At 38.8% G+C, this 25,878-nt stretch overlaps 1 protein-coding gene across 11 annotated transcripts; it reads left to right on the top strand.

The window, feature by feature from the left end:
- LOC107766742 (uncharacterized) lies at window positions 1-24,858 on the top strand. 11 transcript variants are annotated; one of them, XR_012706580.1, is made up of 11 exons: window positions 1-172; window positions 574-876; window positions 991-1,049; window positions 1,684-1,743; window positions 1,816-1,885; window positions 16,444-16,535; window positions 19,261-19,330; window positions 23,308-23,380; window positions 24,014-24,114; window positions 24,308-24,334; window positions 24,429-24,540. XR_012706580.1 is itself a non-coding variant. In XM_075247941.1 (11 exons), the coding sequence occupies exons 2-9, from the start codon at window positions 664-666 to the stop codon at window positions 24,082-24,084; spliced, it is 708 nt and encodes a 235-aa protein (XP_075104042.1). In that variant the 5' UTR covers window positions 1-172; window positions 574-663; the 3' UTR covers window positions 24,085-24,092; window positions 24,308-24,334; window positions 24,429-24,538. The 11 variants fall into 11 exon arrangements, 7 of the variants coding, with proteins under 7 accessions (XP_075104042.1, XP_075104044.1, XP_075104040.1 ...); XR_012706579.1 differs by having other exon boundaries at window positions 24,014-24,138; XM_075247941.1 differs by having other exon boundaries at window positions 24,014-24,092; window positions 24,429-24,538.
- The last annotated feature ends 1,020 nt before the right edge of the window (window positions 24,859-25,878 follow it).

The raw sequence follows: 25,878 nt of genomic DNA, 5'->3' as shown, positions 1-25,878 counted from the left end.
ACTTCCCGGAAACGGGCTTACTGCCAATGCTGTAATACCTGGGGCTTGGCTACGGAACCATAACAACCGCATTGGCTGTTTCCTTCTTCCAACCGAACTCTAGAGCTCAGCCTAGAGCTCTCCGATCAATCGATTAGCCTATCAATGCAGCTTTGTTTCCTGCACTTTACAGGTACACTTGTTCTTTGTATCAAATCTCGGAAGTAACTCAGCAAATCTTTCATTGGATGTGTATCTGGGCTGAGAATCAATAATTAGGAGGATCGATAATTTATTCATGGTAGATTTGACAACATCGTTTAACAAAATATAAAGTTCAATCTTTGTGTGTTTTGGTTGGAGGAAAATGTTTTCCACGTGAAATTGCTTACTTTGACCATCATTTTTTCTGTATCATTTTCCAGTTTGGTTGGGCATAAAAGTAGGTGACATGTAGTTTATTTTTCAGGTTAAATACTTAATTTAAAGAGAAAAAAAAGCTTTTGTTCTGCTCGCTGCCTGATACTAGAAGTTGACTTTGCAGTAAGAGTAACACTTTGAATTGTACAGTTAACTAAACGTTGCATTTTTTAGGTGAGTGGGCGCAAGAACAGACGCATTGGTCATCAGCTTGATATCTATTGGACCTTAAATACCAGAACGTTACTGTCTTCAATTTTGAATATGATAGACATGGCATGGCTTAGCGCCATAATACTTGGGGCAGGATGTCTTGCTTTGGGTTATATTATTGGTGTGCGCCACTCTTCTCGCACTTCTCTATCAAACAAAGCATCTGGTGGCACTGAAACTCTAGTTGATGGGAAAAAGAAAAAAGGGGTCAAGCCACCTCTTGAAGTTGAAAGACTGGCCGAGATCCTTGAAGATTTCAAAATGGTCTCTTCTCTTCTTTCTCCATGTTTATGTTTGTGCCAAATCAATTTACTACGAGCGAAGGTATGTTGTATGTTAGAAGATTAAGGATGAACCATAATTTCTAATTGTGTGCAGGTTTTGGTAGTCAGGAATGACTTGAAGATGGGGAAAGGGAAAATAGCCGCACAATGCAGGTAATTGATTCATTCTTGCCGCCTTTGCTGGTATATAGGTATCTTTATAAGTTATTTAGATAACTTTCATGTGTAAGTGCATCTTTGAGAAAATTAATCTGCATTATTTGAAAACCACATTCATAGTGCCGGGTCTATTTACTGGCTATCGCTTTTGCTTTGCATCTATTTTCTGGTTTTCATGATGTTGTTATTTTTTCTTATGGTATCTGTTGGTGGTACTGATATTGTCTCTTTTCGTCTTCTTGAGTCGAGGGTCTTTCGGAAACAACCTCTCTGCTTTTCGGGGTAGGGGTAAGGTCTGCGTACACACTACCCTCCCCAGCCCCCACTAGTGGGATTTTACTGGGTCGTTGTTGTTGTATTTGAAAACCACAAGGTGATTGTGCATGTCTGTCCAAACAGATGATTCCATCTCGAATCAAAGTCACTTATTCTTATTTGTTGACGTTTGATGTTTCAGTGCATGAAAGCCTCCTGAAATGTCAGCACCCTGTAGTTTTGTTGTGTTTTAAAGTTTCTCTTTCATTTGGGTGTTTCTGAGTACAAATACAAATTGGTGTTCCTACATTTATTGGCTGTGTTCCACTAATTTTTTTCTAACTTTTGGTTGAATTGGTATATGGTTGGTTAGTCATGCAACTTTAGGTCTCTACAAAAAGCTCCATAATAGGGCGCCAAAAGCTTTAAACAGGTAATTTTTAAGAGACATATCAAGTTAGGTTGGTATAGTAAGTGTTATTTATCGTGAAATTTGTCTATGCAGATGGGAGATGTGTGGACAGGTGAAGGTGGTGGTGAAGATTGAAAGGGAAGAAGATATGTTGCTTTTGCAAGTATGTAAAGTTTACTTATGCTATCACTGCTGTAGGACATACCATTTCCAATAATTTGTGCTCTTGAAATATTTGTTATCTACTCTGCCTTCTTGCTTGGTAATAGTAACTTTATTATTTTTATTTTTATTTTTGGTCATGAATCTGAAGTAGTGGGCACTGTCTATGAGCACCAACTTAAACATTGAAATATTCCGTCAGTTATTTTATTGTAGGATTACCATTATACTTCTCTTTTAGATTTTCGTTATCCAATCTTGTAGTGGACGTACAGTCTGTTTTGGTCTAGGTTTGTTGCTTGGTTGTGAATTTTTCTGGTCTTGGGTTTTCTTCACTTGTGATGGATATGTACGTTGTATGATTTCCCTTATGGTGCGTGTCGAAATACAATTTTACTTTGCCCCAAACAGGAGAAAAAAGACAAAATTATCATCCCGGATGCTTAGACTTTTCTCCATTGCTTTGATCTGCTCACGTGGTACTGCTTCAAAAGATCTCATATGCTTGGATTGGTGCCAGGGACACTGTTTCCATCCTAGATGCCAGGAAATTTTATTGTCCGGTGGATAAAGTTGGCAAATATCCTCTCGGTGGGAACATGAAACATTCATTTTTTTTTTTGAAAAGGTAACATATCTATTATACTAATTAAATCATCAGCACAAAAATTGTGCTGGGAGCCAAAATGTACATCATGGAGAACTTTAGGCAAAAACCAAAAGCGTAACATCCTTGTTCTTCTCACAAAGAGCCTAAGACTTCTATGATTGAATCATGGTCATCAATATATTCTAATTTACACCAATAACTAAAAAGAAGAATACAATTCATCTTAATCTTCTGTGTAGGGCTGCTTGTATCTTCAAAGCATCTTGCATTCCTCTCCTTTCATACTGTCCACCAAATAGCTGCTGGGACAATTTTTCATCTGTCTTTGTTAGAGGTAGAATTTCTCCCTGTATTCCAACTTTCCAGAAGTTCAAAGGTTCTTCCTGGCATTGTCCACCTAATACCCCTTAGGTTGATGAACAATTCCCACAACTATCTGGTCACTCTACAATGTAGAAACAGATGGCCAATTGTCTCTGCATCTTGTCCACATAAATAGCATTTAGAACAAATTGGCAATCCTCTTTTCCTAGGATTTTTCTGAGTAAGTACTGCTTCTTTAGCCACCAACCAAGTAAAGCATGCCACTTTGTATGGTATTTTAACTTTCCATATGTGTTTCGAAGGCCATAAACTGTTTTGAGACAACTGATTCAAATCTTTGTAGGCTGAACTTACTGTATAACTTCCACTGATGTGCTTCTTCCATGAAAGAGTGTCTTCCCCCTCTTGCAATCCTCTGCCTTGATCCAAAGTGTTATAGAATTCTGCAATTCTAGGCAGTTCCCAATCTTGAAGTAGTCTTCTGAATGTTAAGTTCCATCCCTGAATCCCCCATACATCCTTCACTGTAGCTTTTTGTTGCTGATTCAATGTAAAAATGTCAGGGAATAAAACCTTCAAGCATCCTATTCCCAGCCAGTTATCCTTCTAGAATAATATTTTCCTTCCATCCCTCACATTAAAATTCAGTTTGGATGAAAGACTTGGCCACATGTTCCTAATTGATCTCCATAAACTGGTTCCATAAGGATTCTTCACCTCCCTAGTCATCCAGAGGCCTTCTTTTCCATACTTCGCTCTTTATCGCCTTTCCCCATAGTGTTTGCTCTTCCCTTGTAAACCTCTATAACCACTTCATTAATAGACATTTGTTTTGCCTTCTCAGATTTCTGATTCCCAAACCCCCTTCTTGTTTACTAATGGTCAACTTTTTCCATTTAACTAAGTGAAATCCTTTCTTCTCTTTATTTCCTTGCCATAGGAAATTCCTTCTCATGACTTCCATTCTCCTTTCTACACTTGCAGGTAAAGGGAATAGGGACATCATGTATGTTGGGAGAGCGTCTAACACAAAGTTAATAAGAATTAGTCTACCTCCCAAAGAAATGTATTGTGCTTTCCATCTGACTAACTTTTTCTCACATCTTTCCAGAACTCCATTCCATATTTCTTTGGATTTGCTTTGTGAGAAGGCACGGGAGAAAATATGTTATTGATATTGGATAATAAATACAATACAAGAGGTCCCTATTTATAGCTATACGCTACAAGGAGATATTACTTTCTTCCAATGTGGGACAAGACTACACTATACATATCTATAAACTAACACTCCCCCTCAAGCCGGTGCATAAACATCATATGTACCGAGCTTGTTACACATGTAACTAATATGAGAACCACTAAGAGACTTAGTGAAAATATCTGCTAGTTGATCATTCGACTTTACAAACTTTGTAACAATATCTCCTGAAAGTGTTTTTTCTCTGACAAAGTGACAGTCGATCTCAATGTGTTTAGTCCTCTCATGGAACACCGGATTTGACGCAATATGAAGAGCATCTTGGTTATCACACACTAGTTCCATCTTGCTGATTTCTCCGAACTTTAACTCCTTGAGCAACTGCTTGACCCAAACTAACTCACACGTCGCCATAGCCATGGCCCGATATTCGGCTTCGGCGCTAGATCGAGCAACTACATTCTGTTTCTTGCTCTTCCACGAGACCAAATTACCTCCTACTAGAACACAATATCTAGACGTAGAACGTCTATCAAAAGGTGATCCTACCCAATCAGCATTTGTGTACCCAACAATTTGCTCGTGGCCTCGATCCTCGAATAGTAATCCTTTGCCTGGAGCTGACTTTATATACCGAAGAATGCGAACAACGGCATCCGAGTGACTATCACAGGGAGAATCCATAAACTGACTTACAACACTCACCGGCAAAGAAATGTCAGGTCTAGTCACTGTGAGGTAATTCAATTTGCCAACCAACCTCCTATATCTCGTAGGGTCTCTAAGAGGCTCCCCTGTCCAGGCAGAAGCTTAGCATTCGGATCCATAGGAGAGTCAATAGGTCTGCAACCCATCATTCCAGTCTCCTCAAGAATGTCTAAGGCATACTTCCGCTGTGAAATAACAATACCTGAGCTAGACTGAGCGACTTCAATACCTAGAAAATACTTCAATCTGCCCAGATCCTTAGTCTGGAAGTGCTGAAAGAGATGCTGCTTCAGATTAGTAATACCATCCTGATCATTACCAGTAATAACAACATCATCAACATAAATCACTAGATAAATACACAGATTAGGAGCAGAATGCCGATAAAACACAGAGTGATCAGCTTCACTACGAGTCATGCCGAACTCCTGAATAATTGTGCTGAACTTACCAAACCAAGCTCGAGGGGACTGTTTCAAACCATATAGTGACTTGCGCAATCTGCACACACAACCATTAAACTCTCTCTGAGCCACAAAACCAGGTGGTTGCTCCATATAAACTTCTTCCTCAAGATCACCGTGGAGAAAAACATTCTTAATGTCTAACTGATAAAGAGGCAAATGACGTACAGCAGCCATGGACAAAAAAAGACGAACAGATGCTACTTTAGCCACGGGAGAGAACGTATCACTATAATCAAGCCCAAAAATCTGAGTATATCCTTTTGCAACAAGACGAGCCTTAAGCCGATCAACCTGGCCAGCCGGGCCGACTTTGACTGCATAAACCCAACGACAACCAACAGTAGACTTACCTGCAGGAAGAGGAACAAGCTCCCAAGTGTCACTCGCATGTAAAGCAGACATCTCGTCAATCATAGCATGTCGCCATCCTGGATGAGATAGTGCTTCACCTGTAGACTTAGGGATAGAAACAGTGGACAAAGAAGATATAAAAGCATAATGTGGTGACGACAGACGATGATAACTTAAACCGACATAGTGGAGATTAGGATTAAGTGTGGATCGTACACCTTTGCGGAGTGCAATTGGTTGACTAAGAGGAGACAAGTTCGCAGTAGGTGCAGAATCTGATGCGGGGCATGAATCACTTGGGCCTGATGCTGGATATGGACGACGATGAAAAGTTAAGAGTGGTGGAGCTGCAGAAGGTTGAACTGGATTATGTGGAGGAACTGGAGCTGTAGGTGGTGGAACTGGAGCTATAGGTGGTAGAGCTACAACTGGAGCTATAGGTGGTGGAGCTACAACTAGAGCTGTAGGTGGTGGAGCTGGAGTGACTGAATCTCCAAAAGATGAAACTGGTAGTACCTCAGAAATATCTAAGTGATGACCCGAACCTGTGAAGTATGATTGGGTTTCAAAGAAGGTAACATCAGCGGACATAAGGTACCGCTGGAAGTCAGGAGAGTAGCATCGATACGCCTTTTGTGTTCTCGAGAAACCCAGAAATACGCACTTAAGAGCACGAGGGGCTAACTTATCTGTTCCTGGAGTAAGGTTATGGACAAAACAAGTGCTTCCAAAGATACGGGGTGGAAGAGAGAACAAAGGTAAATGGGAAAACATGACAGAGAATGGAACTTGGTTCTGGATAGCTGAAGATGGCATACGATTAATAAGATAGCAAGATGTAAGAACGGCATCCCCCAAAAACGCAACGGAGCATGAGATTGTATGAGTATGGTACGAGCAGTTTCAATAAGATGTCTATTCTTTCTTTCAGCTACCCCATTTTGTTGAGATGTGTACGGACAAGATGTTTGATGAATAATCCCATGAGATTTCATAAACTGCTGAAATGGGGAAGACAAATACTCTCGGGCATTATCACTACGAAATGTGCGAATAGAAACCCCAAATTGATTTTGAATTTCAGCGTGGAAGGTCTGAAAAATAGAAAACAGCTCAGATCGATTTTTTATCAAAAATATCCAAGTGCACCTGGAATAATCATCAATGAAACTGACAAAGTAGCGGAATCCTAAGGTGGAACTGACCCGACTAGGACCCCAAACATCTGAATGGACTAAAGTAAAAGGTGACTCTGCTCGATTATCAAGACGCCGAGGGAAATGGGAGCGGGTATGCTTACCGAGCTGACATGACTCACACTCTAGAGCTGACAAGTGAGATAAACCAGATACCATTTTCTGAAGTTTTGACAAACTGGGATGTCCCAACCGTTTATGTAATAAATCTGGTGAATCAGTAACAGGACAAGTTGTAAAAGGAAGACAAGATGTGAGTCCATGTGATTTAGCAAGGATAAGGTAATAAAGTCCGTTTGATTCACGCTCGGTACCAATAATCCGCCCCGTACTGCGTTCCTGTATAAAAACATGGTCATCAAGAAATAAAACAGCGCATTTAAGTGATTTGGCTAAGCGACTAACAGTTATGAGATTAAAAGGACTATTGGGAACATAAAGGACTGAATCTAAAGGTAAGGAAGGAAGTGGGCTTGCTTGACCTATTGCAGTTGCCATGGTTTGAGACCCATTGGCCATTGTGACTTTTAAAAGAGATTGAGAATACGAAATAGTAGTGAAAAGAGATTTGTTACCAGAAATATGATCTGATGCACCAGAATGAATGACCCAAGACTCAGAGGATGAAGATTGGGAGAAACAAGTCATGCTATTACCTGTTTGAACAACAGAAGCTATCTCAGAAGATGTCTGCTTACATGCTTTATACTGAAGGAACTCAATATACTCTGCTAAAGAAACCATCCGACTATTCAAAGTATCGGTTCCCATGTCGCTACAATTTGTAGTAGTATGGTTAACTTGAAATAGTGGAAATAAGTAACTCCTGTGAGAAAACTGAAGAAATAGCTTGAAAAACACTGTTTACAGCAGGAAAACAGAACATTGTTCTGTGCCGGAAACACTGTTCACACCGTAAACACTGTAGCTCGCCGAAAAATTCCAAAGTTGTCGGAATTTGTTGTAACCAGGATGGATAGACTCGGAATTCCTTTGCGAGCAAGCTGTCCTAAAGAAATATTTTCAAAAAATTGCCAGAAAGGTCACTGTTCACGCCGAAAAAATATAAAAGTGGCCGGAATTTGATTTGAATTAGATGGGTAGGTTCGGAATTTTGAGGAGAGCACACTGTCCTGAAGAAGCTTCGCGAAAAAATGGCCGGAACCCTCGCCGGAAAAGTTGTTGCCGGCGCGTGGAGGAGCGTGGCAGCTTTTCTGCCGGATAAAATTTCAGGAGTTTGTAGACGGAGGGTGATCTACCTCGTGGTGGTGTTGGTTTTAGCACAACACCGACAGAAAGTGACTTTCACTTAGACAAGCCTTAGGTCACCGGAAAAATTACACGATGACTAAGTTCTTTCTTCCTGGTTAACGCTGGAATGACGCACAACGATCTTTTCTCACTAATGCTCTGATACCATGTGAGAAGGCACGGGAGAAAATATGTTATTGATATTGGATAATAAATACAATACAAGAGGTCCTTATTTATAGCTATACACTACAAGGAGATATTACTCTTCTTCCAATGTGGGACAAGACTACACTATACATATCTATAAACTAACATGCTTTTTGCTCCTAAAGGCATCCCCAAATAGATAGTAGGAAAAGAACCAACTTCCCCTCCCAGAATGTTTGTCAGGATCTATATGTTAGGCACCTCATTAACAGGATAAATCTGACTTTTCCTCCGATTAATATGAAGTCCAGAAATAACTTCAAAGAGGATAAGGATAATCCTAATATATTTTACTTGACTTTCCTCTGCACCACACATAATTAGAGTATCATCCGCATATTGAAGGTGAGTAATTTCCAACCTCTCAACTTGACTACTTGCAATATTCAAGCCCTTAATCTACCCATTGTTATGTGCAGTCTTCAACATGTTGTTCAGCCCTTCCATTGCTATTATGAAGAGAAATGGTGACAGGGGGTCACCTTGTCTCATACCCCTTTGTGAGGGGAAGAAACCTTCTGGGGAACCATTGATCAAAATAGAGAATCTAACAGTACTTGTACAAAATTTCATCCAACTGATCCACTTTCTTCCAAAACCCATCTTTATGCAGAATTCCTAGGAGGAAATCCCAATTGACATGGTCATATGCTTTCTCAATGTCTAGCTTGCACATCATTCCTGGATCTTTTTCCTTAATCCTGGAATGTATGCATTCATTAGCAATCAATACAACATCCGTAATTTGTCTTCCTTTTATTAAAGTCATCTGGTGTGAATCAACTAGTTTGTGCATCACTTTCTTGAGCCTTTTCGTGAGAATTTTAGAAATCAACTTGTATATGCTTCCTATTAAGCTAATAGGCCGGAAATCTCTTAGCTTTTTTGCTCTAGTCTTGTTAGGAATCAGAGTCACGTACGTGGCATTAAAACTTTTCTCAAAAATTTCATGCGAATGAAAATTTTGAACAATTGCCATAATGTCTGACTTGATCATGTTACACCCCACGTTTTCGTACGTAAAAGTACGCCATAAGTAAATTGATGAAAGTTCGGAAATGAGATGTTACATCCTGTATTCTCGTACGTTAAAGTTTCGTCGTAAGTTAATCGACGCAAGTTTGGGAATGAGATTATTTTGGGATTATAAGTATTACGCTATTTTAAACAAGTGATAAGTAAATTCGTGAAGGTGAAAGGGTAAGCGAATCGAAAGAAATGAATTTCGTCGAAGTTTGACATTTTGGGATAAAATATGGCCCGGACTAGTACCATACAAGGTACCACATGACCATGATAGTAAGGTGTATAAGGTGTGTTAAAAGGGAGTAGTATTCTCAGTAATTTGAGATAATTCTTAATTATGTGGGTAATTGGTTAATTATTGGTTTAATGGGAGATTAACCATGTAATTAAGGATTTGTGAATAATTAATAAGTGGGGACAAAGGCCCCTACGTGGCAGCCCATGAAATGGTTAATAAAGCCACCAAGTGACTAATATGATACGAAGAAAGGTGTCTTTTTTAAGAAGAATATATGTGGCTCAAAACCTCAAACTGAATATCCACGTATCATTGGGTCACTTTGGTTCTTTGTCTATTCTTGGGGAATTTTCTAAATTTTAACAAGAAATATCAACTAAGTTACAACTCTGGTCTTTCAAGAATGGGGGTTCATCTTCATTCGGTTCAATTTCAAGCTCTTCTTTAGCATCCCGATAACCTCATTCCCTTCTTTATCAAACATCGGATGTTCCTTCATGCAAAACACCTGCGGCAATTCGTCTCCAAAGGATAAATCTGGTAAGTTGTTGAGAATTGGTTTTAAGGATCTTGTATATGATATTTACAGATATCACCACCAGAGCTTCAGGCAACGTTATTTGCTTCAGAGACTATCATACGAAGTTACACCGCTTAATAGCAACGGGATTTTGCGATTCTAAGGGAGTACAGTGCAATCTTTCTCAAGAATATCATACGGATTTTTTTCTACTTCGATCCGCAATTACGTGTTGTCGCAATTGACGCGTGTTAGAGGGATTGTCAAGCGAATCGGTTCAGTTATGTTAAGGCTATTTGTACTTATTTGCACTGACGTCTCTTTTGCCTGGGGATACTGCGTTTCATGCCCGCAGATCCCGATAGACAGGTCGAGATCCCTCCAAGTAGGCTATCAGCCAACACAAGATGTTGGTGCGCTCCATTTGCTTCGGAGTTGCTTGTTTGGTTAGTATGATTTAGACGTGCTTTGTTTATGGCGGGACTCTGTCCCGACCTTTATGAAAATTTCGTATTCTTAGAGGTTTGTAGACAGATGTCATGTACGTAAAAGATTGTATGGCCTTGTCGGCCTATGTTTAGTGTACGAGTGGTTATTTTGGTCTTATAGGCCCGTATGTCTTATGTATAAGTTGGTATTACATGTTGTATTCTACTTAGCTCACGACAGCCTTCCGGCTCAGTTATCTTTGATAGTATGACATGAAAAAATACGTTACGTAGGTACTCGGTTGAGTAAGGTACCGGGTGCCCGTCGCGGCCCATCGGTATGGGTCGTGACAAAAGTGTTATTAGAGCAGTTCTGTTCTAGGGAGTCTACAAGCCGTGTCTAGTAGAGTCTTGTTTATGGGTGTGTCGTGCACCACACTTATAAGCAGGAGGCTACAAGGCATTTAGGACTGTCACTCTTTCTTCTTACTCTAGATCGTGTGGTAGAGCTCAGTTGTAAGAACTCAATTTCCTAAACTCTGTCTTATTCATAATACGACGATGCCTACATCCAGAAAGACGATTGGTAAAAGATTGCATGTGGCTATGGAGGAGTTGAGCTAGAGGAAATCGATTCTGCATGATGCTTATGATGAGTCAATGTGAGGTCTTCAGCATATCATGTGTGTACTAAAAGGTATAAGCTTCTTAATAAGTAGCCTTAAGACAAGAATATCTATCCACCCATATGGTAAAAAAAAGCAACGAGAGATTCAGAAGGTAGATACAAGCTTTAACAAGTAAAAGGAACAAGATGAGAAGGGTACGAGGTACCAGTTAATGAAGATTATCGGTATTTACAACTCAGACAGAAAAATATAAGTATTGTGAGTTACCTTCAACAGTAACAGAGGTATGTACAATTGGCCACACCCATTTCATTTATGCCCTATGGGGCTAACCGAAGTAGCATAAGAGAAGGACGGATATCAGGATCCGGCTGGGGTTAGAGTGACCCAAAATGGTGGATGGATTGTTTGCGTTAGTTGACTTTTCCGAAGGATATTGCAAATGTGCTAATAGATCTCCTTGTGAGACACCCAGATGGTGCGCTCTAAAATAGTACAGCTAGATATGAGTACTACAAAAATAGGCACTGGAAGCCTTGAAGGGATAAATATTACCTTAGTGTGGCTCCCGTCCCTAGTGGGGAAAGAATGTTAGGCAATTCGAAGAGCCAATGGATGGGTCAAGAGGAGCTAAAAGCAAAAGAATGTCTTGTTCCAGTTTTCAGAATAAAGTAATAGACACAAATGTTAGCGGGAAATAAGAAGAGAGTTAATGAATCATTATGAGTAAGATGTGATACATGGATGACAACGGTAGATCAAAAAAAAAAGTGACAGTATTACAGAGTCTAGTCAAGTGAAGGAAAAGACGAGAAGTGACAGGCCTTGAGACAACAAGAGAGTATAGGCCATAAAGTCATATCCTCATTTCAAAAAAAAAAGTTCGCGACTCTAACGTGATTACCAGAAGGAAAAGTTAGACCCCAAAGTAATAAGAAATCAGTATGGGCTAGTAAACAAGGTAAACTAAACATGAATTAGGAACTGAGTAATTTGATAATAGTCGGCACCATGAGAATTTCAGATTGCGTTCCGACGATAAAAGAATGGACGACAGAAGAATAACCCTTAAAGGTCATTCAGGAAGACGCTTTCCCAAAGCAAACAACGTGAGCAAAGTTAAGCTTAAAGGACTAAGTGTGCCAGTTACACTAAGTGTCACCCTCGTAAGTAAGGAATTTTGTGATCCTTAGTGCAGAAGGATTACCGCAAGACGGGTAAGAGTCATCGATGATGTGAGAAGATGCCAAAGAGGTAAAACATCTATACGTAGATCATCGTAGCGCTAAATATTAGTGCTTCCCTAAAGGGGGGAATATGGAGTGATGTGACATTAAGTCGGAATTAAGTGGTTGTAGTAACTATGGAATAATAAAGGAAGAATGCGATAAGACTAAGAAAGGGATAAGATTGCACTTATCCAAATCCTACAGGTATGCTGCAATTCCAGAACATTAAGCAAATACGACGTCAAGGAGAGGAAGTAAGGGTCCCTGCCCGAGATGTTATTGATAGATAAGGAGCCAGTGCGAGGAATAAGTTAAGACAAAGGAAATGATCCAAGAAAGATTACGCAGAATATTGATATGAGAATGGGCCAACGAGTAGTTAGTAGTTGATTCAGGAAGGGCCTAGTTATGGCTAGACAAGAGGATACAGACAAATCAATAGATCGTGCAAGATAAACAGAATGAACCCCAATATGGGAAATTCAGTCTCACAGATATGACATCATGACCTTGAGAAATACTCAGATAGGGGTTGGGGTAGTTAAAGATACCGTATGAGTGTTATGGAAATAAAAGAGAGTCCCACTGGGAAGACAGTCAAAACTTCAGTTCAGAAGCAACCGTACGAGCACATGAGTATGGAGGTAAGTAAAAAAGGATAAATATAGGTAAGTATGAACATCAAAAATTCTGTCGGGTAAGCAATATAACAAGCTTGTAACTTTACAAGAGCCAGAAGGTCCTCCCTAAGTACTACAATGTAAGACGAGTTGAGGAAATAAGAAAAAAAACTTCAACCTAAACATAGTAACTAGAAGAAGGAATGGTCTTCTAATAGCAGTCTCACTACAACATTGTATGCACTCCATAAGAAAGTGGTCCGGCACCTATCGTGGCTAATGAGCGGGAAGTGAAACCAAAAGTAATGGTCAAAATCATATGAGTTGCACAAAAGAAAAAAGAAAAAAATTCCGGCATGTGTGGGCACTAAGATAAGCCAAGTATTCATGCAACAAGTGGCAGAACGACCAGGAAAGGCAATTGCTCTCATTTAAGGAAAGTTGAGAAGGAGCAAAAGGAATTATTCGATAAATGATCCAGAGTTAGTTACGTTATGAACGTACTTAAGATTTTGGAGTATTATCCATGCAACATATATGTTGACAATCATATAGTCGTAAAAGACTCCGGTACAAGTTAAAAGAAAGAATTGAGTCCAGGTCATAGACAAAGGATTGAATTAATTAGAAGATTGTATCCTGAATATTCCAAAGCATCCATGAAGGGCTAAAGTAATACCATGAGCCGCAGATCGGAAGATAGCTTAAGCCTACATAAAGGTTGATCAGAAGAAAGAGGAAATTAAAGAGTTACATCAACGAAGTAAATTAGGAGTCTGATTATTGGACCCAGAAAATTATAGAAATCGTGATTGAGAATATTGCAGAATTACTCTTAATATCAGAGGTACAAGAGAGATAGTACAACAACCATATGCTAGGATAAATCCAATTAGAAGAGTACCAGCCTCATAAGAAGTCAGTATAAAGCTCTCACCGAATCATGTAAAGAGGTGCAAATATTATAATAGAAGTTCAAGTTGTGGATGTGAGTTATACCTAGGTGAAAGGGAGGTCATGAAAGAGATAGAAGATATGATGCGAGACTTTAAAGTTAGTAAGGTAAAGGTGAATAACGTACGAGATACTCAAATGCAAAAGGTTGTTAATAGTCCATACTTCGGATAGAAGGCTAGAAGCGCGGGGATTCAATATCCAGGAATGATAGCGGCATCGTCAGCGGCATATCTTCCAGCCTATGGTTTCTAGGTACCGAGAGATCTAGCCAAGGGAGTAAAGAAAAGTTGGAGACGATGTGATGTCTCGCTTGATGTTCCAGAATAGCATAAGGAAATCTATGGTGCAAGCAAGTTGAAGAGAGGTTGCGAGTAGTATATGTATCGGTCGCAAGCTAAAGTATAGTAAAGCGACAAGGTTTTATGACAGGAGTAAGGATAAGAAAGGGCGAGTGGGGAGGTGACAAGAAATGTATAAGTCCTCAGGATTAAGCCTATGAAAACAAGAGAGATAATGGTTTCTCCAAGTTATAGAAAGCTGAGTATAGCCTGAATAAACTCAAAGGAGTCTAAGACTAGTAGCATTTAGCAGAGATGGAATGCTACCCTGCTAGTAGAATGAGGGTGTAATTGTGATAGATAAAGGATGACGTTTGGGCCTTCGATTGAGTAACGATTTCATGAAATGTACAAGATTAAAATACCCACGCAAGGTAAATCACATGGGGATACTATCATGGTTATGGAAGTATAGTATCGCCCCTAGGCGCTAATTACTCCAGATGTCCCCGATGAGACGTGAGCCCTAGTGGCAGTGTTACATAAGAGATCAAGTTATCAGTGGTATATTGTAGATTAATATTGATGTGAATCAACAATGGATGGACAAAAGTCACAAAGTATGAGATGATATTAGGCCGCCATTCTTAAGATGAACAGTAATGAGGAAGCATTAAAGGACTTAGATTTATACATATGGGATAAGCAACGAAAATAACCTGGAATTCGGTAGCAGACCTCAGTAACGATAAATCAAAGTAAGAATTATGGCAGTAAAGTTATATGGATGGATAAACAGATCTATGACAAAAGGTAGCAACAGTTGCGAGATTGGAAGAATTCTGACCACAAGTCGTGGTGTGAAAAAGAGGCCTAAAGGGGGAATGTCCTGGCCTTTGGGATCCATTCACAGAACAGTTGCCTAGATGGCAAGAGGAGTACCAAAGTATTCAGAAGACATAGGTAATGAAAATGATAAGTGCATCAGCCAACATTCGAGGACGAATGTTCCAAAGGGGGGAATGATGTTACACCACACGCTTTCGTACGTAAAAGTATGCCATAAGTAAATTGATGAAAGTTCGGAAATGAGATATTACATCCCGTATTCTCGTACGTTAAAGTTTCGTCGTAAGTTAATCGACGTAAGTTCGGGAATGAGATTATTTGGGGATTATAAGTATTATGCTATTTCAAACAAGTGATAAGTAAATTCGTGAAGGTGAAAGGGTAAGCGAATCGAAGGAAATGAAATTCGTCGAAGTTTGACATTTTGGGATAAAATATGGCCCGAGCTAAAATCCCCGGTATTTATGGATTAGTACCATACAAGGTACCACATGACCTTGATAGTAAGGTGTATAAGGTGTGTTAAAAGGGAGTAGTATTCTAAGTAATTTGAGATAATTCTTAATTATGTGGGTAATTGGTTAATTATTGGTTTAATGGGAGATTAACCATGTAATTAAGAATTTGTGGATAATTAATAAGTGGGGACAAAGGCCCCCATGTGGCAGCCCATGAGTACGGTGCAATCTTTCTCAAGAATATTATACGGATTTGTTCTTACTTCAATCCGCCATTACGTGTTGTCGCAATTGACACGTGTTAGAGGGATTGTCAAGCGAATCGGTTCAGGTATGTTAAGGCTATCCCTTTTTTCTTTTGGCATGATCTATACGACACAAACGAAACGAGCAAATGCACAATTTCCATACATGACTCTATTCATAGAAATATTAGAGATGCTTATGTTCTTGATTCCCCATGTGTCATATTATTCTATCATCTGTTCATGGGTCTCAGAAAATACGTAACTTGATAAAGTTTTTTCCTTGATATTAATCAAAGGCATAATGGTCTTATGACACTCCGAAAGATTTTATTGACATACTTCTCATGCATTGCATTCATTTACATTTACCCATGACCAGGTGACGTTATATACGCGTATATATGTATAATATATATATGGGATATGGGAAAAGGTTACGGCGTTATATACGCACCACCACCCGATCAGCTGGTATACATTGATGATTTGCCCACAGTGGCCGAAATGATATGATGGGATGCCCTCAGAGGCTTGATGATGTTATGAACGCATATACCTATGCATGGTATGACATTTATACGCATATGCATGGCATTATAAAAATGAAATAATTCACAGAGCGATGCAGACATACATGTCGAGTCTTTTACTCCATGTTTCTCTCATGTCTATTATTTATTGATTTTCGTTCCTTACATACTCGGTACATTATTTGTACTGACGTCCCTTTTGCCTGGGGATACTGCGTTTCATGCCCGCAGGTCCCGATAGACAGGTCGAGAGCCCTCCAGGTAGGCTATCAGCTCAGCGCAAGATGTTGGTGCGCTCCATTTGCTTCGGAGTTGCTTGTTTGGTTAGTATGATTTAGACGTGTATTGTTTGGTATGGCTGGACTCTGTCCCGACCTTTATGAAAATTTCGTATTCTTAGAGGCTTGTAGACAGATATCATGTACGTAAAAGATTGTATGGCCTTGTCGGCCTATGTTTAGTGTACGAGTGGTTATTTTGGTCTTATAGGCCCGTATGTCTTATGTATAAGTTGGTATTACATGTTATATTCTACTTAGCTCACGACAGTCTTCCGGCTCAGTTATCTATGATAGTATGACATGAAAAGATACGTTACGTAGGTACTCGGTTGAGTAAGGTACCGGGTGCCCGTCGCGGCCCATCGGTTTGGGTCGTGACAGATCACCTCCCAGCATTTGATGAAAAAACCCATAGTGTATCCATCTGGCCCAGGGCTTTGTCTGCTGCACATAATTTCAGGCATCGTAGGACCTCTTCCTCCTCAAAAGGGTTTTGCATCACTTGTTGTTCTTCTACAGAGATAGTAGGGCAATTAGTCATACTGCAGGTACGTCTCCAGACCTCAGTTTTAGAGTACAATTTCAGATAAAAGTCAACTATCTCTTTTTTAATGGCTTCTGGTTCCTCAATGTTCTCCACTTCCACTACCAGCTTATCAATGTTATTGCTTCTTTTGTGTGCATTTGCAACTCTTTGAAAGAACTTGGTATTCTTATCTCCCTGTTTGAGCCAAAGTGCTCTAGATCTTTGTCTCTACGCAATTTTTTCCCTTCTGGCATACTCTTCAAATTCCATGAAGAGCCTTGCTTTCCTGGCCTTCTCCTCTTGATTAAGGTTCCTTTGTTGCTGAATAATATCCAGCATAGTGATTTGATTAAGAATATGATTTTTCTCCCTCTCTAGATTACCAAAATTACAATTACTCCACTCTTTTAGTTTTCCTTTGAGAGCTTTGAGTTTACAAGCAAGAATATAATATGGTCTTCCTTCTATTTCAAATGATGTCCACCAATTTTGAACTCTATCATTGAACCCTTCGGTTTCCAGCCACCAATTCTCAAACTTGAAGTAGGATTTTGTTTGCTCCCAGTTACCACATTGTAAAATTAAAGGGGTATGATCTGAACACACTCTGGGGAGAATTTCCTGCTTGATGTTTCTGAAGCAATCATTCCATTCCACTGATATGAGGAATCTGTCAATTCTAGATGATGTCTCTGCTCCCACTAGCCCATGTGTAATTTCCGCTTCCAACTGAAGATCAACCAACTCCATGTCTTCAATGAAATCTGAAAATTCTGTCATTGCTCTAGTAACTCTAGTGCAATTCCTTTTTTCATAAGGAAATTTGATTATATTGAAATCCCCAGCAACCACCCAAGGTCCAATAAATAGACCCCTAGCAGCCCCAATCTCCCACCACACTTCTTGTCTTTCGTTGACACAATTTGGAGCATAAACTCCCGTCATGTGCCAGTTGAAATCTTGGGTTAATGACTCAAACCTACATGTCAAAGAGTAAGACCCGGTAGCTATCACCTCCCCCTTCCAAACTTTATTGTCCCACAGCATTATAATACCCCCTCTAGTACCACTAGCCTCCAATTGCTCATACTTTATTCCCCTGTTACCCCATAATTGTTTAACCATCTCCTCTATATCTCCCTCTAGTTTTGTTTCCTGAAAGCAATAAACATAAGCTTTCCATTCGGTGATCAAGCTGCCAACCACCCCCCTCTTAGCTCTACGATTCAATCCCCTCACATTCCAAGATATAATCTTGATATTCATTGATCCACAATTGGAATTTCTTTCCCCCTATTCCTAGCACCAATGCTTTTAAATTTCATATCAATGACCAGACTTTTCAATTCATTATTGCCTTTTCTCTTGGGTGTTTCCATGGGAATGGTGTTCTCTTCTTGTCTTTTAAATTGCCTGCATATGTCGATTTTCATGAAAAGTGCCAAAGCGTCCTTTTCACATCCTTGGAAGTTAATTCCAAATTGCTTGCTTAGTTTCATTACATTTTGATGGACCCATAAAGATGCATCCATCTCCCCATCTATCTCCTCTTCTTGCTCTTGAATTTCAAGAGGTTGTGCTTACTGCTTCCTCAACTGACCAAAGTTCAGTCTCCATGGGATCGATTATCTACATGTCACCTCTATCTCCCGCAGTGTCAAATTGTGTACACTCACCGTCAATGTTGGTCATGGCATCTTCATAGTCATCAACGTCTTCGTGGATTACAATTTGCTTTGTAGCTTGAAATTGGGAAGGAGAGATTCCTCCTTTGTTCACATCTACTGTAGAACTTCGTGAAGGACCAAAAGTATTTGCCTCAATTTCCACAAATAATGGGTCCAAATTATTTGAGGACGACATAATGTTTTGGACTGATGATAGCAATTGGGCCTCGTTAAATAAAAACGAGCCCGCAGAGTTTCCTTGCACTTTATCTGATTTATCTGAGGGTGGTAAAATATTTTGGACTGATGATGCCAATTGGGCCTCATTAAATAAAAATGAGCCCAATAAGTCCCTGTTAAACCTACAATTAGAGTTTGCTTCCACAATTAGAGTTTAGTTCTTCTTAGTGTAATTTATGGAAACCTCCTCGTAAATTAATCAGCCCATTATCTGCAGCCTTTCGAATACCTTATGTTCTGTTCTTTGTTTAGACATACTTGTTTTAATTTACTAAATGTAACTTTTTATCCTGTTCTGGTTGGTTGCTCTCTGAATTTCTCATTTTGCTCACAGGAAAGGGCAAAATCACTTAATATACCAACACATATTACAATTGATGCTGGGAGAACACAAATTGCGCCAAGTGAGTTAGAGACATAATCGCCTCTTTCATGATGTTGTTTGCTTTTGAGTGAATTTGATAGACCATTTTTTATCTTGCCCGCATGAACATACTTGGAACGTGATTAGCAATGATGATTGATGACCTAGTGCATAAGGCTTTCATTGTTGCATCTTTCCGCACACCTTCTTGGATTTCCTGAGTTGTTAGTGGAGCTTGGTATTCCAAGTCTACAACAAATGACTATGTTGATACTTAAAATTTAAGTGAATCTATTCAACATGTTTGCTTTTATGCATGATTCCTAATCAGTAGGTTTATGACTGTTATATGAAGAGCTTCTGCAGCTTCTTCTCCACTTTTGCCCATCTTCTTTCTTCTTTTTTTCCCCAAAAGAAAAGTGTTATACTTGCTTTCATGATGAAAGGAGAATCAAGAAACACCCTTAAGTTGAACTTCACTATTGGCATTCTGCCACTAAACTATGGCCTCCTCCCTGGCATGTTAACATGTCTCTTGCTTTATTGATCTCCGTCATCCTCTCTTTATGGTTAGATAGTGAAGTTGTCTTGGTTTCAGTTCATCTGGTCTATGCGGAAAGAGCTTGTTAATTGCTTTTCAGAATAACGTGAACATGAAAGGATGTTACCATTATAAATAAATAAAAAAGCGTACATAAACATGAAAGGTTGAAAATAGATGGTTGGTACGGTTTCCAGCAGCTAGTGATGTGATGGCTTTGCCTTGTACATCATAACTTCCTAGGTGCATGTTTATCGCAACACAACTTCATCTTCTGGTGGTGGATAGTAGCAATGAAGGATGGCAATTTGTGGTTATAGACAGTGTGTTCTTGTCTATATTAATTAGAAAAACACAGATATTCAGTGCACCCAAGAGTGTGGCCTAGTGATATGAAGTGGGGGGATCCATGAGGTCTCAGGTTAGCATTAGGAGGTTAGCATTAGGTGATTTCTTCTCATCTGTCCAAGCCTTGATGGACAAGCCTTGATGGACAGAGTTACCTGGTACATGTTGCTAGTGGGAGGTGGCATCCCGTAGAATTAGTCGACGTGCTGGCTCTGACACCACGGTTATTAAAAAAAATCCACAGATATTCAGTATTGTTATTGGAGGGCACAAATTATTTGAGTATAAATGTCCTTCCTTAGCTGTTATAGATATATTTTTCTTTGTTAGCAGTATCTTACAGATATATAACGTAACAATGCTAGGTGGTAAAAAGACTTACGTCACATATGGAGACCTTAGGAGTTATGACTACTAGGATCAGTTATAATAACCTGAATAGAACAGTTTACACGCACGAATGTTTGTCGGAGCAATAAGGTGTTATAACTGCCTAAACAGGGGATTTTGCTTACCATTGAAATGATGCTGAAGTTTGACCATTAGAGAGCAGTAATGCTGACAACCATGGAGAACATCAACCTCCACCATTTACGGTATCTATTTTCCAAGAAATGATGCTGAAGTTTTCCAAAACTAATCACTTTTTGTTCAAAACTCCTTGTTGTACTAAGCAGTGTTGTGAAGAGCGTGAAGCGAGGAAAAACGACAAGCCCCTTTTCGCTTAAAGCGAGAAGTGAGAAGCGAAGCGCTCGCTTTTTTGAAGTGAAGCGGAATTTAAAAAAAAAAAATTAAAATAAATACTGCATAGATAACACATGTAATTGTAAGCAAATGTTTTATACTTCAATGTAAAAACTAAAGAATAGCATCACCTAAAGCACAAAATGAGCATTCGATTCTTGTACAAGACTGTCAAATTCTTGTATTCTACTATCATTATATTGCTCGTCGTCTTCTTCTTCTTCATCAACTAGGGACAAAGTAGCTGCTTCTTTTCCCTTCCTTTGTGAGCTTGAAGTTGAAGTACTCCCCCTAAAACCATAAATCTTCTCCCCAATTCCACGTGCCTCCGCAACATCATCCCAAGTGAAATTAGAAGTTTCCTCAAATACTTCTTCATCTACATGATCTTCCGGGACTCCAGTTAGCCATTCATTAGCATCATCGATGTTGTCCAAACTTATTGGATCAATTATATTGCGAGCGTTGTAACGACGCCTCAATGTTCTATTGTACTTAATGAAGACTAGATCATTGAGACACTTCAAGGTTAGTTTGTTCCTCTTTTTGGTATGAATCTGCAAATAATAAATAATTAGTAAGATTAGGACAATTTGAGATATAATTTAATTATCTCGAAAAATCTTTCTTCTTAGTTCTTACATGTTCAAACACGCTCCAATTCCTTTCACACACGGATGAGCTACACGTTAGACTTGCAACTTTGATGGCAAACTTTTGTAATTTTGGAGTGGAATGGGCCATATTGCTTCCACCATTCAACTGTAGAAGTAGAACAAATATTCAAAACATAATATTTATAAAAAAATAACTTATTAACTATAAAGCAACATATAAGCACTCGCTCACCTGGTGACTTCATCTTTCTTTGTATAATAGCCATGTTTTTTCCAAAAAGTTGCTCAGCATTCCTATAAGTACTAAATTGCATTATTATTTTATCTTGCGCGGATTCTTTAAGTATCAACTTCTCAATACATTCAATGTATCCATTCCACAATTCTTCATCTCCTATAATCCTCTCTTCGTTGTCATAAAATAGTTCCGGGTTCAAAACAAGTCCAGCTGCATGCAAAGGGCGATGAATCTAATTTGTCCACCTTTTATCTATGATCTCAAGGACTCTTTTATATTTTTTTTATCACTAAAAGAGTCTCGAATAGCTTCCTTTGCCCTATCCATTGCTTCGTAAAGGTAGCCCATTGGTGGTCTTTGCTCCCCATCCACCAAACGAAGCACTTTAACTAAAGGACCACCAATCTTCAATGTATGAACCACATTATTCTAGAATGCATTAGAAAGCATAATATCTGCAGATTCTCTCCCTCGAGCTTCCCTTCCATAGGCACTGTTAGTGTACTCATCTGAAACAAACAACTTCTTCAAATTGCTTTTTTGCTCATACATCCTATTCAAAGTCAAGAAAGCAGTAGCAAATCTTGTCTTTGCAGGTTTCATCAAGCTTTTTTGTTTAGTGAATCTCTTCATCATATTCAATAACAAAGGCCTTTGAACAATATAGAAATGCACTCTAATTGCCTGATTAAAGACTGAACTGAAAGGTCTTTCCTTGAAATATCTGTGAAGATCAAATTAATGCAATGTGCTGCACACGGAGTCCAATAAATATGCGGGTACCCTATAGACATCAAATCACCAGCTTTAACATTTTCACTGCGTTATCTGTGACAACTTGAACAATATTTTTTGCTCCAATAGAGTCTATTGTACTCTTGAACAAGGAGTACATTTTGGTTGAATCAGTAGAAGAGTTGCTTGCATCAACGGACTCAAGAAACAAGCTTCCCTTAGGAGAATTCACGAAGATATTGATGATTATTTTTACATTTCTTGCGTTCCACTTATCCATCATAATGGAACAACCAAACTTGTTCCATTCTACTTTGTGCTCCTCCACGATTTTGTTCGTCTCTTCCACCTCTTTTTTAGATATGGACTTCTAACTTCATGATAAGTTGGAGACTTCATTCCTGGACCATATTGGCATACGACCTCAATAAAAGCAGAAAAAGTGTCAGTATAATTAACACAATTAAAAGGAAGACCTGCATCATACATCCGCCGCACAAATATTGCAACTGCACTATCCCTCAAAATCGCTTTGGCGTCAATTTTTGACGATTACCACTTTTCCCTCCCATATCTCCTGGTTTTTGCGAGAACTAATAATCCATAGGTACTTTAGTCTTACTAGTAGATCCACAACTTGAAGACATAGTTTGTATCCTTCCCCGCTTTTGTGATTTTAATGGAAGTGACGAACCATTGTCACCTTCTATTTCATCATTGTCATCATCAAGATTATGCAGTTGTTCTTGTTCATGATGCATTTGAGTCTTTAACTCTCTTTTTTTTTTTTGAAGGTGCTTTCATTTCTTCCTTCACATGCGGCGGAACTTTATGTCAAGATGCGGCATTTGGATCACCACCGATTAGGTGAAATTTTTGACAATAGATTCCCCCATTTGATATCTTGTCACAAAAAAGACATCTAATTGCCATCTTGTTCGTCTCGTTAACTCTTATAGAATAAGCCCAAATCGGGTTTTTCCTATCGTGCCATTAAAAGAACAACTGAATAACACATAAAAATGGCAATAAGAACTAAGAATAAACGAAATGAAAAAAATGGCAGTAAGTATACAAAAAAAATGGCGGAAAAAAATTGGGTAGCATTTCGCTGCAATTTATCACTGAAACAGTGAAAGAAAATGAAGAAGAAGAATAAGAAGAAGAGGAAGAGAATGAGAATGAGAAAAAGAAGAACTGAAGGGGGAAAAAAAAATTTGCCAGCATTTCGCTGCTATTTTGGGACTGAAACAGTGAAAGAAAAAGAAAAGAAGAAGAAGGAGGAGGAAGAGGAAGAAATCACATACCTAGGCTTGAACTTGATGAACTTGAAGTTGAAAAGTGCGAAAAATGGGAACCCTAGTCGCCTGTTGTTCTCTGCTGCTCGATGGTCTTTTAAAAAAAGAGTTTTTTTAATTTTTAACGTTGGCAGCCTTAATATATAGAAGCGCTCGCTTCTGTCGCTATTGTCGCTTTTACGCTTTTTGCTTTTTTTTGCAGAAGCGCTCACTTTACTCAACCTGCTACGCTTCACATCACAGAAGCGCCCGAGGTCCCGCTTCGCGCTTTGAGTGCTGAAGTGAGCGCTGTTCACAACACTGGTACTAAGTGTTGGGAAAAATAATGTTTGTATCTACTCTTTAGTATCAATATAGCTAAAGTAATGCCAAACCTTCGAATAGCAATGAATTTGTTTTATAACTTCAAGTACGTTTTACCATTTACATTGCCTTGTCTGCTTTTAATTTGCTCCAGCAAAGTTGCTTATTGTCTTTCCCTCTTTTTTACCTGCAGACTCGAGGACAGTGATGGCTGTACTTGGTAAGTTTCCCAATCCTTAATAATAACCCACGGGGTATTAAACAATTTATACATGGAGTCTCAATCTGATTGTGTTGTGGCTATGCATGTGCAGGACCGGCTGATTTAGTTGACGACATAACTGGTGGATTGAAGCTCTTGTAGCGGCAGTCACTTAGCTCTTCTTTTCACCTAAAGAGTGTAAAAGCTTTAAGGTCCTCTGCGTTATGGAACTAGAATGAGAAATCATCACTATTATTGGGGGAAGTTGGAAATTCAGCTACTGCCCTGGTGTTGCAAACTTTTTTGAACTGATGATGATGAAAATATTTGTTGCTCCTTTTAAGCTGCATAACATTTCTAACGTGCAATGCAATTTTTATGCGGAATGTTTTTCAGTTAGTTAGTCCAAAGTGCATGGCCATAGAAATGATTAACATTGATGCGATTTGCATCAACAACACATGTTTGTGTTTCTGATTCAAGAATATATAGAAGAATATCAATCACTGAAGAAAACAAATCATTTTCTTTTTTGTTGTTGAGCACTTCATTTGAACCAATAGAAGAAGCGGAGTATCAAAACTACTACGGAGCTGAGCATAATAAGCCAGTTGGGAATTGAATTTAAAGTAGAGTGTCTCAACTTTAAACTCTTTGAAGCGATTTTTGTACTCTTTCTTTTGTCCTTTCTTTAGCTCTAAGTTGGAATTCTGTTAGACTTTGGCACTTCCCCTTTTCTTTCTCCCAAGAAAAGAACGAAAAGTGAACTCCAGCTTTTATTCTAAAGCTAATTCTTCTCTTTTATTTCTTTGTCGCAAACATTTGGTAATTCGTCTGTTTTGAGATAAGAAGATTATTATTTTCGGTGGGGAAAAAAATAGAGAAAAATTAAAAGATAATATCCGACCTATAGGATTCGAACCAGTGACCTAGATTAGGTGCAGGATCTACCAACTGAGCTAAGATCGGATCAACAATAATTTGCTTCGCTTCTGTTCTCTTTGCTTTGGGTTTTAAGTAAAGAAAACCTTTACACATAACTCACGTGTACATTAAATATCAAAAGCTTACTTTGTGCTAAATTACTTGCTTTTCTGTTCAACTGGTAGCATTAAAGGTGAATGGAAATGAAAATATTAAATATTTTCAGATATAAAAATGGACCAATCCTTTTAGAACAAATAGAAAGGGAAAGAGCGTCGAAATTTTTTAATTTACTTTGACAAAATACCGATGAAATGCACATTCTGTAGTCAATGCGTTGCAATCAAGTTTTATCTTCTGGTTTTTAGATGCATTCAAAATTGAGACAAAATGAGGGTCATGTTGAATGATCATAGTTGGGCTTATAAAAAAGACTAAGCGCCCGCTACAAATATAATTCGGTCTAAGAGTTCGAAATCGAATTTCACAAAGAATTAAAGTTAACTACAATTATTCGCTATCACTAAGAAGATAAGTTTAAACAATTTTCGAATTATAAAGGTTAAGATTTCATTTTTAACTAATTAACTAACAAATATTAAAGCAATAAAAATTATCAACTAAAGATACTAAGGGTT

Source organism: Nicotiana tabacum, chromosome 24, assembly GCF_000715075.1.
Source record: "Nicotiana tabacum cultivar K326 chromosome 24, ASM71507v2, whole genome shotgun sequence".
Lineage (NCBI taxonomy): Eukaryota > Viridiplantae > Streptophyta > Magnoliopsida > Solanales > Solanaceae > Nicotiana > Nicotiana tabacum.
This window is presented reverse-complemented; position numbering and strand designations above follow the sequence as displayed.

Excerpts from the sequence above, each read along its gene's own strand:
- LOC107766742 (XM_075247939.1), top strand. The coding sequence starts at position 664 with ATGATAGACATGGCATGGCTTAGCGCCATAATACTTGGGGCAGGATGT. Across the intron at positions 877-990 it reads TCCTTGAAGATTTCAAAATG|GTTTTGGTAGTCAGGAATGA; the intron begins GTCTCTTCTCTT and ends AATTGTGTGCAG. Across the intron at positions 23,381-24,013 it reads TTTGGATCACCACCGATTAG|AAGCGCTCACTTTACTCAAC; the intron begins GTGAAATTTTTG and ends TTTTTTTTGCAG.